This window comes from Anabas testudineus, chromosome 10, assembly GCF_900324465.2.
Source record: "Anabas testudineus chromosome 10, fAnaTes1.2, whole genome shotgun sequence".
NCBI classification, from domain to species: Eukaryota; Metazoa; Chordata; class Actinopteri; order Anabantiformes; family Anabantidae; genus Anabas; species Anabas testudineus.
Window position 1 is genome coordinate 20,064,297 of NC_046619.1, and position 14,215 is coordinate 20,078,511.

General features: G+C 39.0%; 1 protein-coding gene across 6 annotated transcripts in view; it reads right to left on the minus strand.

The window, feature by feature from the left end:
• Positions 1-14,215, minus strand: part of LOC113160188 (LIM and calponin homology domains-containing protein 1) — a 65,361-nt gene that overhangs the window by 11,256 nt on the left and 39,890 nt on the right. For 4 of the 6 annotated variants that reach the window (XM_026357286.1, XM_026357283.1, XM_026357284.1 and 1 more), the window contains exons 8-15: positions 10,074-10,332; positions 6,381-6,776; positions 5,161-5,190; positions 3,584-3,710; positions 3,114-3,271; positions 2,176-2,647; positions 600-911; positions 75-180 (exon numbers count right to left, since the gene is read on the minus strand). In XM_026357286.1, coding sequence (XP_026213071.1) covers positions 75-180; positions 600-911; positions 2,176-2,647; positions 3,114-3,271; positions 3,584-3,710; positions 5,161-5,190; positions 6,381-6,776; positions 10,074-10,332 — 1,860 coding nt within the window. The remainder of the gene's footprint in view (positions 1-74; positions 181-599; positions 912-2,175; positions 2,648-3,113; positions 3,272-3,583; positions 3,711-5,160; positions 5,191-6,380; positions 6,777-10,073; positions 10,333-14,215) is intronic. The other 2 variants (XM_026357282.1, XM_026357287.1) reach the window with 2 other exon arrangements.

A 14,215-nucleotide genomic window follows, 5' to 3' on the forward strand; every position in this document is an offset into this window, starting at 1 on the left:
TTACATTTTTTGTTCAAAAATGGCAAATCTCTGAGTAACCACAAGGTGTCAGCACAGCAGTATATGAGACAGACCTGTAGGTGGTGTTGGTTCAACTGTGGGATTTGATTTCTCTTCTTCTGGAGCAGCAACTATGTGCCCTCCAGTCTCCGTGAAGCTTTCATCCGACTTCTGCAGTTCCTACAGGGACAACAAGGTGTTTCAAAGTTGATTAACAGTGCATTAGATATGTCTAAAATTTTGATTCTAGTTTAAATAAACAAATAAAAGCTTGTGAAGTGAATATTATAAAAACTTGTTGCAACACATTTCTAAAAGTAGGGGTCGTAGGGAGTCAATAAAATAACCTTTCCTTAAGTTTTACTGGTGATTTAAGTGTGTTCCCAGCTATTATGTACCTACAAAATTAGAACAAAGTAGATTCATTTTAAGAGTTTCCTTACGAATTAATTAATGACTTTAATGACTTATATAATTTTATATAATAATATAATGGAAATACACATATATAATATGCCACTTATTCAGTTTTTGTCCTAAATAAATTGCTTTGATAAAACATTTCACTACAACAAACAATAACTGCTCCTCATCCTGACCGCTGGGAACGAGGTTGGACGGTGAGGTGGCGTCGAATGCTCAATGACTTTCTCTTTCTGGACATCTTCAGACGCTGCTTCGGTGCCACCTTGTACCTCCGTGTTCTTTGTTGACACTGGGCTTTCTCGTTCAGTGGGGGTGTGTGGAGTGGGTGTGGGTGAATCTCCTGACGAAGGAACATCTGTAGAGCTGTTGCTGGTTTTGGAGGGGGATGCCTCAAAATGAAGAGGAGATTCTCTTGCTTGACTCTCAGGTGTGACAGGAACGTCATCGCTTCCTATGTCACCGTTGACTCGGAACAAACCATCCGTCTAGGTGAGTCAAGGGCAGGCAAAGAAATTACATTATATGATAATGTAGTGTAAGTAGAGACAGTATTTTCACACTAGGCCAGACAACATGACTTAAAACCATAACTGTATTCAACTTTATATCAGCGTACATTTATTTCCTGCCCTTTGCTGATGCATTTCTAACAGAGATGGTTGGTTACACTAGTGTTCAGATGGATGCTGTAGTTATTGCTGAGAGTTTTCTTTAGTTACTTGTGAAAACTGCAACATTCATGACTGGTAATGTCAGTAATTTTATAAAATTCTGTTACTAGCTCAGCCTAAGCATGAAACACCAAGAGGAAACGCTGCCTGCCTGTTACTTCAGAACGGTTCTGTATATGTAAATTTTGCATATGAGTGCAGACGAATGAAAAAATAAAAACACTAAAACAAACCCTGCAAATACATGAAAACCCAGTGCCCTCATTTGTGGTCATTACCAGCCTCTCATCTCTATTCTATTATTAGCTATTCATCTAGCTCACAACAATATGACAAAGAGCCACTAATGTATGTGTGAGGAGCGGTAACTTAAGACACAGTGGTGGAGTTGGGTGAATGCAGGCTCTCAGTCTGCTTCCCTCTGCCTCCACCTTCTCATCCCTCTCCTAGCAGTCTGTGTGGGCTCTCTTTGTTTGCTGGGAACCCACTTCACATTGAGAGGGCCCTACTTGTCAACTTCTTAAGTCAATAGGGAACAGAGGGCTCCATTCAAACCAGGCTCCGATCAGACTCCTGACAAGACATTCCAGAAAAACGCTGTGCACCATTTGGTCTGATAGTAACCTGCCCCTCCCACCCTACCACACCAAAACACAGGGTCTCATTTGCCAATTTTTCCAGTAGAAAAGGAAATGGATCCTGTTGAGAGTGCTCTGAGCTAAATTGAAACATTACATGCTCTTCTAAGAAGGGAAGTCTTGTGTTCTCCTAGAAACTATCCAGCTCATCACCATGGTGGTTCTGTGGCATTCTAATGTAAATGCCATGAGAGCTAGAGGAGATTTTAGTCTGTGCAGTCTGTCTCAGTCAACACTGGGAAGTAACCAAATGTAAAGTCACAACCTAAACCATGCATACTGCAGGGCCGTTTCATTAACTGATAACTGTATAAAAACAACTTTTGAATCCCTGAGTAAGAGCCTATCGGCAAGTTAATAATCAAAATGGTGTTTTTTGGTCCTGGCGGTTTCATGGTCCTGGTTATGTTAGGGATAGACCTGCTCATTTTGTGGCTCACCTTGGTAGGGGATGGTTCAGGTGCTGTGGGTCGGGAATGAAAGTAAGGCTTGGGTGTCAGCAAAGGCATCGGTTTGGGTGACAGGGCTCGGGTGGATGGTGGCTCAGTTGAGCGAGAGCGAATCTGAGGCCGAGTGTGTGAGGATGAGTCTTTGGGAAACTCCTCGATTCGCGCTTCCAGTGTAGACGTGAACTTAGGAGTTGGTGCAGACTGTTGGCGCAGATACTTCATGGGCCCATTGGGGTCAATGTCAAAAGGGTCAGGGGTTGTTGGGGAGGAAGAGAGCGAGAGGGAGAGGGGGAAAGAGGGGTCAGCAGATATGCTACGGTCCAGAAGCTTCGGCAGCTGCAGGCGTTCCAGGACTGTTTCACTGATGGAGAAACGCTGGGCGTAACGCTGAAGGATCACTGAAGCCTCCTCTGGAGTTTTGGCTCTTCTATACGCATCCCGCAGCTCCTCCTCACGGCGCTCCCTGTTGAAATTTGGAAAGGAGGAACACAAAGCATGAAGCAAGCAACTGCTGTTTAAAATGTTAACAGAGCAATTGGAAGTGATTCAAACTGTAAGTTCAATATTTATCATTATACTTCTGTGGTGGAAAAAACATAATCTTTATGTTTTTAGGAAATAGCTTCAAGAACAACAGCGCTACTCTAACAATAACCACTTGTCAAAAATGTAATATAATCAACCATTAAATACTGTATATCGCTAATTAGAGTCTTTTTCTAAATATATACGCTATATTTAAGCAAAGGTTAAATAAACAACTTATGTTTTAACCATCCCACCATCAGAGATATCTTCTTCTACGGCATTTTTCAAACCAAATATGATCTTCTTTACTTATGGCAAACGGCAAAACTGTCACATCTGCAACTACTTACAGTAGAATATAGTGGAACACTAACTGGACCGCTATTGTGTATTTCACATACTTGTCCTCTACTATTTCTCTGTAGGTCTTGATGCTTCTCCTCCTCTGGGAGGTAGGGGTATCCCCTGACAACAATCTCTCCATCAGCTTCCTCTCCTCCTCCTTCTTGATCAGGTCTTGGGAAATACTCCTCCTCCGACTTTTCCACCGGGCCAGGTCCTGACACACAAACATATTGCAAGTGTGTCAGTTTCCAAATGAAACAAAGCAAGAGGGCTCGTGAGACCTTGAACGCTGCTGTGGCCCTAAAAATCTGATTTAAGTTGTTTAACTAGGGCACAGCAAATATTACTGGAGTCTGTGCTTCAGCCTGAGGGCTCTAAAATCACTGAATACAACCTATGCACCCATGACACAAGGCAGACGAGACATAATAAACACAAAAAATACAAAAGAATAATAATCAAATTAAAAATAAAGAAATGCACATGGATAAATAAAGAAGTTACATAGAATTGGCCAGACACTCACATCCTGCCAGTGACTGTCCTCTTCCTTCAACCTGTTGTACTGGTTGTGCATCAGTTCATGGCGCACCTGACTGTGTGGCTGCAAGATGGCCTCCTCCTCACCACGCATGTCACTCATACTCATACTTCTAGAGAGGGGACAGAAAAAACAGACAGAAAACAAAAACACATTTTATTTAGTAATGCTGCTCCATAACCTCCCATCACTGAATTATATTTCAAGTACAAGAAATCAAACTAAACAACTAACATCAGCTTTCAAACACCTTCATAGTCTTAAGACTCAGTAGTGGTTCAAAAAAAAATCTGAGAAATTAGTCCTTATAGGACTGATGCTCCACACAAAAATGAATGTGTAACAACCCATCATAAGGAAAAGTGAGACCAAAATAAATACAGATGCCAAAATAAAACATCCTTTAAAGATAAGAATGGAAAACAGTCCATGTCTTGCTCTCCCCGAAGGCATAAATAACACTTTAAATCATCACCATTTGAACAATTCCTTACTGTTTGTTCTCATATGTCCAAAATCAGTTTCAACAATAAATACAATAAATTAAGGATGAAAGTTTTAATGGGATGTAAAAAACAAAAATCACCTCCAGAGCGTGTTGTTGTCAAACTATCAGTACTATTATGATGCGAGTATAAGATGGAGCCCAGTAGTCAATGGTTGGACCAAAGAAACATAGCAAATGTGTTTCAAATTAAGAGATGACTGACATGTTATTATTTTGCCAGTTTTGCAAGTGATGTGTGTTAGCTATCAGATCATCTTAATCAAAACTTTAAACAAACATGCACAGGTCATCCCACCTCTCCTGTTTTATAAAAAGCTGCACATCTGGCATTGCATTTTAGCAGCAAAGAATATTACAGCGACCTTATCATCATCCATTGTTTTCTTAGGGTAAAAGCATGTGTTTAGAATGTGGTTGAAATTGTTAGTATTCTTGTACTTTTTCTATACTTTTCTATACATAAAGATATAAAACACCAAAAATCTTTACTGTCACTGGCTTCAAAAAAGTTCTATATATATATATATATATATATATATATATATATATATATATATATATATATATATATATATATATATATATATATATATATATATATATATATATATATATATATATAAAGTGAGACCAAAATAAATACAGATGCCAAAATAAAACATCCTTTAAAGATAAGAATGGAAAACAGTCCATGTCTTGCTCTCCCCGAAGGCATAAATAACACTTTAAATCATCACCATTTGAACAATTCCTTACTGTTTGTTCTCATATGTCCAAAATCTGTTTCAACAATAAATACAATAAATTAAGGATGAAAGTTTTAATGGGATGTAAGGATGAAAGTTTTAATGGGATGTAAAAAAAATATATATATATATATATATATATATATATATATGACTTTAACCTTCTACAGTTTTTCCCACTTGCAAAAAACAAATCCAATTCTGGCCCTCAATGAATGAGTAAATGACTTATTGAGCTGCTTTGTTTTGCAGTGCAGAGCAGTGTAGGGCCAGGCAGCTGAGCCCGAGTAGTAAAAGGGACAACTTACTGTGAATCGTCTGACACACTATCTGTGTGGCTGAATCGACAAAAGGCAGAGAGCATTGGAGAGAGAGCACAAGCACAAATAAGCACAAATGGGCTCAAGAGAAACACATCAGCCACTCATGATATTAAAACACAGCAATGGAATATGTGATTCTAAGTTATTGGACAGCATTGTGTTGTGAATATGTAGCTAAGTAATAAATAAGGTTTTTATCAGGTGTATGCTATGTTTTTTTTTATGTATGCACAGATGTATTTGTCAGTTCCTGGTGTTAAAAATGAACCTAAAGTTAAGCACAAGGGGGCAGTCTTATCCAAAAATGAGGCAGAACAGAAGAAGGTTTCTGCAGCACAGCAAACTAAAACACTGCTGTTAAACAAAAAGATGCACATGGCAGAGATCTCAGAATGCAGCCGACATAAAACTACTTAAAACAAAAACACACATGCATAATTTATTTGACAACACAAGTGCAACGTCAAATCCTTTTTTTTTTTTTTTTTTTTTTAAGATTAACCAAAAAGGTCTGTACTTTTGTTTTTACGGAGTTTCCTCTGTGATGTTGGAGGGGTGTGGGAGACCGTGTGGCCTGCGGTTGCTTGCCCCAAGAAGAAAAAAGGAGGCTAAATTAGGAGAAGCCTCACCAAATCAAGTCCAGATAGACTGTTTTCTAAGATGCCTATTTGCCATATGGTTTGTTGTAGGACATGTTTTTCGTGGAAGATTTCTGCTTATGATATAATGTGACCTGCATTATTATTTTTTGAAATAAATGGAATGGCCAACATGGGATTGCTTAATAGTGGTTGGGCAAATTCAAGCAATTCAGTAAGTGCATTCATTCAAGAATTTCTTGGTACAAACTTGATTGAATTTAATAGACTTGTTCTCTAATTGGGTTTCTTCAGATAAAGAGTTGCCGAGGCCATGCACAGTTCTTCTCCAAATTGCTCAATAGCACAACAAGGTGGAGAATTTTTTTGTGTTATCCTTTCCATGCATTCTGTACACAATAACACTTACTAAGCAAACAATATCAATTTACATTGATGTTATAAAGCTCATGCGATCTTTAAGTCATCCAAATAGGAACATGCAGACACTAGTATTCAAGTGATCATGTGAATATTAGATCTCTTTAGTCAGATGCTGTGTGTGTAGTTCTAGTTCAACATGTCAACATTTCATGAAATGTAGTGTAGCTGCTGGACGGGGCTCACGTTGCTGGAAGACTGGCGTCCAACCAAGATGTCCCTCCTTGTGTGTCATCATTTTCACTAATCGCTCTTCCCTCTCGTTTGCTGGTATTGGTTGCGTCCATTGAAGTCGTTGCCATGGCTGCAGGTGCAGGATGGAAGTGGGAAGGACTCGTGGTGGTGACGTGTTTAGGAGAGGTCAGTGTTCGACGGACCCACTTCTCGTCCTTCTCTGCATCTGCGACTGACAGGGTGCCAGTTACTCCCTTCCTCGCTTCTGCCTCCTCATGGTCTGCTGTAGGTGGATGCTTCCTACTCGCGTTGACAAGACTTGTTGCAACCACAGAGACTGTCGTGGCGTTTGCTGCTAGAGTTGTCGTGTGGTGGAAGAGCTCCTCCGAGCACGAGCGAGCTGGAGTACTGCAGAAAGCAAAGCAAACTAAAACGTACTGCTGCCTGTTTATCATCCTATATCATCAGACAGCATTCCTTTGGAGGAGCCTAAATGAAGGTTTCAGGAGACATAAATCTAAAAAAATAGTAGAGCATGGTCACAAATTCCTTCAGAGCAGACTGGATGTAAAAACAAATTGGAGTCACAAAGCCAAAGCAAAATTCACTAAACACACTGGTGTTTGTCATCCTGTGATGAACAGCTATGTTCTGGGAGGCATATTATTGGACTGTAAATTCCCAGAATGCATGGCTTGGAGGAAGAGACTGGCCAGCTGCCGGCAGTGAAAAGGCCAAGCTTCAGTCATAGCCTGCTCATGGTCAGGGAAGGAAGAAGGCTTCATTTCCTTGCATCCTGAGGGTGGGTCACATGTTCATGTTCCCTCTGTGTGTGTTATTGTCTGGCCGTATGTGTTTGTTTGTTGTGTGTATGGCTTTGTATTTGAAGGTGTGTGCAGTTTTGATCCTAGACAATAATTTTGAGGGAAAGGTCAAGTGCAATAGAATTGGAAGCTAAAGGACGCTTAACAGTGTTTTCGTGGTATATTTTTCAACTCAGCTGAATCTCTGGTACTAAGGGGGCTTGTTTTCCCCCTAATTACTGCAAGAATGTTAAATGTCATTCTGCCATTTCTACTCAAGCCAAGTTAACAGCTAACACACGGAAAGAAACAAACACACACACACACACACACACACACAGGGCTGGACATCGGGACCTATTCCAACAAACATCTCTGCAATGTACTGTATTGCTCATAAAAAGAAGGTGACAACACAACTTCCCAAGATAACGTAAAACACAGATGCTGGTGTGACACAACTATCTTTTAGAGCATTTACTCCTGGCAACACTAAAATGCACAAATTCCAGACTTAGTTTTGTTCTGGAAAAATGCAAACTGTTACCAACTAAAGAAGCCCATGTCAAAGCATTTTACAGCCATCCAAGCAATCCTCCTTTTTCTCTGGTATGCAGCTTTTCACACAAACACACACATACACAAGTTGAATTTCTACCGAGCTATTCATTCCCTTGATTGATGACAATCTAATCAATACCATAACATTTGAGCCAGAAAAAAATGGAAAGTGGGGCTGTAACCCTAACTTTCCAACAGGACTGTGAATTAAATATCTGACTAGGAAATAACACAGGATGAGGCTGGATTTTGAAACAGAGACCTAAACTGATTTTTTGACACCGAAACACTGCAACCACACATCAAACTGAACATCGGAACCATAAAATATACAACAGCATTGTCTGGTAATCCTCACCTTGTCACAAAAAGTGTTTTAAATTGAAATGAATTGAACACCAACTGTAAAATATGTGGCCCTGAGCCACTACTGGGAAATGACCTGGGAAAACCGCAGTGTGTTTCCCTTCCAAACTCTCCTGTAAGCTGCTCTGGATAAAAATGTCAGCGCTAAAGAGCAAAATAGTTGGACAGAACGACAACTGTGAATTTTGTAATGAAATAAACTAATTGTTCATATCGTAGTCTGTGGATTTTTCTGACTATTGGGAACATTGCTGCAATGCAACTGTAAATTTTAAGAGTGGTATTCCATTCGCCTACACTATGGTGGTCTCAGAAGCTATTATCAGAGAACTTGAAAGATTTTCTGCAGGGGCAAATACCACTTGGATCAGAGAAAACATTTTTCTGATTTGGATGAACTGACACCAAACATCAGCTGCACTATGAAACTACACAGCTGAGTGCAGATTAAGCCCTGCACTCAATAACAATGTCAGAATCATAATGTACTGTTAATAAAGTAGCAAAAGATGGTCTTTAATATTTCTTGGATTCTTTATCCCCTGTCAAAACCTGGACATATTTTACCAACAATGCAACTTGAATGTGAATTAAAGTGAAAACCTTTGCTCAGAAGTGACCATCAGGAGAGGTAAAGTCTCCCTGCGGTGGTCTACATGAGGCCGGGGTAGGCTGCAAGGCAGAGGTTCACTGCTCCTCCTCATGCCCACTGCATGGATCTCAAAGCAAGAAGTGGATGCAGTCTGCTCCCCTTCGTCCTTGTCCTTTTTACTCAGAGGCTCCATTTGAATCTGTATCTGGGGTTCAAGGATTACGGGCGGGGTGAGGGATGGACAGGGAGACTCTATGCTAGAGACCTCATTTGGACTATTACGTCACCCGTTCACAACACAATGCACAGGAAAGGTAGACGTTATCGCAATGAAGCAAAATTGGCAACAATGACATGCAGGGTAACACCAGGACGCACATTAATGAGGTGAAAAGGATGAAAATGGAGAAAGAAGGGAAAAAGGGAAAACAATGTAAATTCATTTATTACTTGTGTTTTGATGTAACATAACATGATGGATGACAGAAAAGGCGAGTCCATGTCTGGAATACCAGCAGGCAGACAGTGTTGGACACGACAGATGTTTTTAAGAAAACAGAGATTATGTTATGATAAAATGACAAGTTATGAAGAAAGCATTGATGAGTTTTATGAATGTGGACCACCATGCTATGATGTTATGTAACTGCTTGGCCTCTCTCAGAGGCTTCGCTGCTTTTGATTTTCAAACCTAATTTTATACACTTGCTGATTTTTTTCATCATTCAAATTTAAGTGGGTGGTTAATACATTTTCCCGTGGTGTGACACACTCAGAACACACATTTATTACCCTTTTATCCCAACTTTAAATATTTTCTAAATACTGATAAGTCTTTAGCTAAAAAAACAAACAAAATTGATTTCAATCCTGACGCTTCTCTCTACACCACACACACTACAAACACTGTATATACACCAATGGTGAAATGCATCCCAGACTGAAATATGTTGTCCTAGCACTGGAAAAACATGCCAAACAAATATGTGCCAATAAGACCTCCAGACTTTAATCTCACTTTGTCACACTTTTGCTTCAATCAGAATCAGAGCCAATGAAAACACACTTCTAACAACTTCACCAGCCTTTCCCATCTGTACAGTATTGGACAGAGTAAAATAATCAGCAGCTGTAGTTTAAACTACATTTTGAAATTCTCTGTCTAAGAACGTAAACTTTAGCCTGAGACGAGGTCATGGATGTACAACCTGCTCTCAGACACATGTTTGTTATCATACAGCTTGATGCTCCTGATCAGCTCGAGCCTCATCCAGGATCTTGACAGCTCAGCTTTTTCATCTCAGATTCTTTTTTTGAGTGAGAAAAGTGGACTACAGAGGCTTCATGTCGTTTCTCTCCCTCTTTACTATTACAAGCACTCACCTAAATGGTCTTTCTCCCCCTATAGGTGAAGTGGCAGTACTCCAACTCTTACGTCCACCCTCTTCTTTATCACTCCTCTTCTTACGTAGTGGTGTGGGCATATATCCGCTCTGGTTGCTCTTGTTGGGTAAGTACTGGTTGAAGGGCATGGCGGTTCGTGGTTCGCTGACAGACGTCCGGCGCGCCAACATGTCATCCTTACGGACGTCTGGCACTTTTCTATGTGGTGCACCGTCGGACTCTGAGTCGCTGCCGCGGCCTGTTATAGAAAGGAAACAGGGAATGAAGGAGTTAATGAATCACTAACTTCAGGAGTGCATCACAGAGTGATCCCTCTGTAGTTAATGTAGTCACAAGTTCAGATTTGATGTACTCCAAATGTACTCCTTAATTTTTCCATTTTTATGTTATAGACCTTTTCCATGCTGACAGAGCTGTCTAGTATACAAAGTAGTATTTTTGATGACGCCTACACTTTACATGAACCGGTATCATCATCATCAACAAGCACCTAGTTTGCTGAGTCATTGTCAGCGAGAGACAGAGAATGAAATGCACAGAAATAAAAAAAAAAAGTTGATAGAGTAAATAAAAACAGCTGACTGAGAAAACTCATGGAAAATATCTAATCTTTAAAATATATCACTCTACAGAATTTTTCCACAATCTGTACATCATATAGGCCTCCAAAAGATTATAGTGCTGCTAGAGTGTTATTATATGCAGCACATTCCAGTGGATGAACATAAATCAACCCAGAGTTGAAGGCCTGTTTTTATGAAACAAAGCAAGTAATATAAATCCTTCCTAAATCTGTATTGTGCAGTTTGGACTGACTAAAATCTAACCTACAGTTCTGAAGAATCCACTTAAGATGCCACTGTGTCTGTCTGTATCATATGTTAAACACACAGTTAGCTTTTTAATGACTGTGGTAACACCTGGCCTGAGTACACTGCTCAAAAACTTTCCCCACTTGGCCTCTGATTCATCTGCAAGGCATTCTAGCGCAATCCTCAGAAGACAAATTAAGATCAAACTCACTGAGGACATAATGTTTAGTTCCAGTAATCACTGCTAGCATTTCAGTCATTTTCACCTTCGTTTTGCTAATACAACTCTAGATTCATGTTCAAGTATCAGAAAATGGATACCTGCAGCCCTGCTTTACTCAAGGTCTCCCAGAAATTCCTTTCCAAGATGTTCACCACGTGTGCTACTGGAATCCCCCCTCCCTTTAAATATATGTCTATGAACTCTGAATTTATGACTCAATGCATATAGTCACAAACCCACATTTTCAACCAGATCAAAACCATAAAATCTCCCCCTGGTTCTGAATAGATACGTGTGGATGTAACCACAGCTTTCTGTGGAAACAAATGTTACATTTTGAACTTGTGAAAAGCTCTTATTTTATCAACAGACTGCATTTTTATGTGGTCTAAGAGATTGACAGATCAAGGTCCAACGGAGGCCTTGAGGTATCTGCACTTAGAAAAATAAATGGTTCAGTTATGACTCTTAACCCATCAATTGGAAACATGTAGTCTATCCACCCTGAAGGAATAACATCCATCTTTATAGGGTGTTCTCTCTCTGCACATCTGGTAACAATGAAGCTTGAGGGAACATGTATTATGGGTCAGTTCCATACTGTACCAGAGCTTCATAGAAACTTATTTTATCAATAATCATCAACATTTAGTCATGCTCCAGAAAACATATTTGAGGCCAGTTGAATGTGATTTTCAATGAAAAGTTGTAAGAGAAAACTAAATGAAAGGTGACAGTTCTGATAGCATTCAAGTGAAATGAATGACAGGTTCTGCAATATAACAATAATGTACTATGACACTAGGCCTAACCAATGTAAACTGCATATATGGTGCAATCCTGAATGCTGGACGTCAAGACAATCATCTAGTTCAGTTTATTATCAATTAATTCAATTTATTATTTTAACCAGCCTTCCACCTGCAGTTGGTGTGGTTGTGCAAAAATAAAAAGAGGACGGGATTTACTGTGCACACCAGGTGCGCAAGTGCCTCGTTTATCAGAACTGTATCTAAACTACAAACTTGGCCCAAACAAAACAGCATCAGCAATATTGAATGTCTTTCAGAAACTGAATTAATATCTTCTCCCCATTCCCTAATTACTGCCAGGGTGATATCAGTTTACAGAGCTGGAAAGTGAAAGGGCTCTGTGTAAGGGCAGAACAAGGAAAATCTGACAGAGCTCAGTTTGTGTGCATGTTAATAAATGGATGGTCTTGTTCAGGGTGTAGTCAACTCTCTCTGGGATTGGCTGATAAATGCATTATTATCCTGCTATCACTTCTTTTGTTTGTGCCTCCTGGGTCTGATCTGAATAGTGATTCTATGAGAACTTCAACAAAATGAGAACTTTTATTATTAGAAGTTCACATTTTCATAAAACTGTAATAAATAATAATAATAATAATAATAATAATAATAGTGCTATAATATTAAAGATTCTCTGATATCCACTACCCCAAATACAGTAATCAGGTTTCTCACTTACATGACAGTAAGTGAGACACTTACATTTCTGCAGCTCTAATGCCAACTTCCACAACAGCAGCCAGATTTTTGGTTAGTTTGACTGTTGATGACAGCATTTCTGAAGATGGCAGCTTCCTTTAAACTTGGTCTCTATATATATATTTCCCCCACAAGTAGTTCAGAGATTAAATGTCCATTATGCTTTGTGATGACTGCCGTAACCTTTAACAGGCTGCCATTAAATTTTAAAAGGTTAAAATTCAAACAGAGCACAACAATCAGCAACTTTCAATGACAGAATACGGTTAGCTTGGCAGTATAAATGATTTAAAAATACAGTTTGGTTGCATATTCTCTAGCACCATATAAATACAAACAACAAAACAGTTTCATAGCCGTTTTTGGATGCATTAAATTTTATATGCTACATACTATAATTGTAACTATAAGCCGTTATTAAGACAGAGAAAATAAAAACTTTTTACATGCTAATAAAGCAATATATAAACTACCTCCTTATAGTTAAGACGACTGGTTTATTGATTTTTGATTCTGAAGAACCTACAATCATTTAAAACTTAAAGAAAGCGTACCTGTCTGCACCAGACAGGTCAGGTGCAAACAGCATGAATTAGTTTCTACCACAACTTTCTAAAGTCTAGTGGTAAAATAACATTTGAACTCAGCTAAACAAAAACATCACTCAGCAGATTCCCACTACTTAGCATGCTCTTACTCTCCCTCTCTCAGTGTCTACGATGCACAAGCAAGAGCTCACTTTGTGCCGACCAGCTTTAATTAACCTGGCCTGAGCTAGATTCTTTTATTTTTAGCACACGTCTGATTAATAGCTCTAAAGATCTAAAGAATACATTTTTGGAAAAACCAACATTTTTTGCCCATTCTGACTTCCAAGATATTTAAACCCAGGAAATCACACTTTGTACACTTCATTTGATAAAACAGCTTATCATGAGCTTCATTATTATGACAAAAAGTCCATATGATTATAAGGAATATTTTCCTTTGCTTTGTTTGCAAACCAAAAGCTGACAGTTTTATCATTGTTGGTAGATTAGTGGAGCTTCAGATCAAAAACTAAAAGTCACTGTTGACACAACCACACCTCTTCTCTTCTTTGTCTTATTATATGTGAACACTTTATCTCTTCCTTTCACTGTAGTGCTGTCACTCATTTCATTCCACATATAAAAAAAATGTCAAACAGCAGTAGTCAAAGACAACAGGCTCAAACACATTTGGGGAAATTCTCACTGAAAGTTAAGAATAGTTTTAAGCACTTGAATCAGAATTGGTCCATTTTTCCATAACAATAAAATATATGTAATGTCTCAGGTTTTATGTCACCCGTCAAAACTGTCACAAGATATTATCTTGCTGGAGACTGTGTTAACGTTCCATAAATGAACTGAATATGTCACATAATTTAGATTTTACCTTATTTTTTGTCACCAAGATTGACATTGGACATGGTGGAAACCAGAACCCCTGTTCTCACTCTAGTGACAATCAACTAAAAACTAAATGCAGTGATGTATTTTTCCATACATAGATGAAGAACACAATAGCACTAGAAACTACCTCCTTTACAGT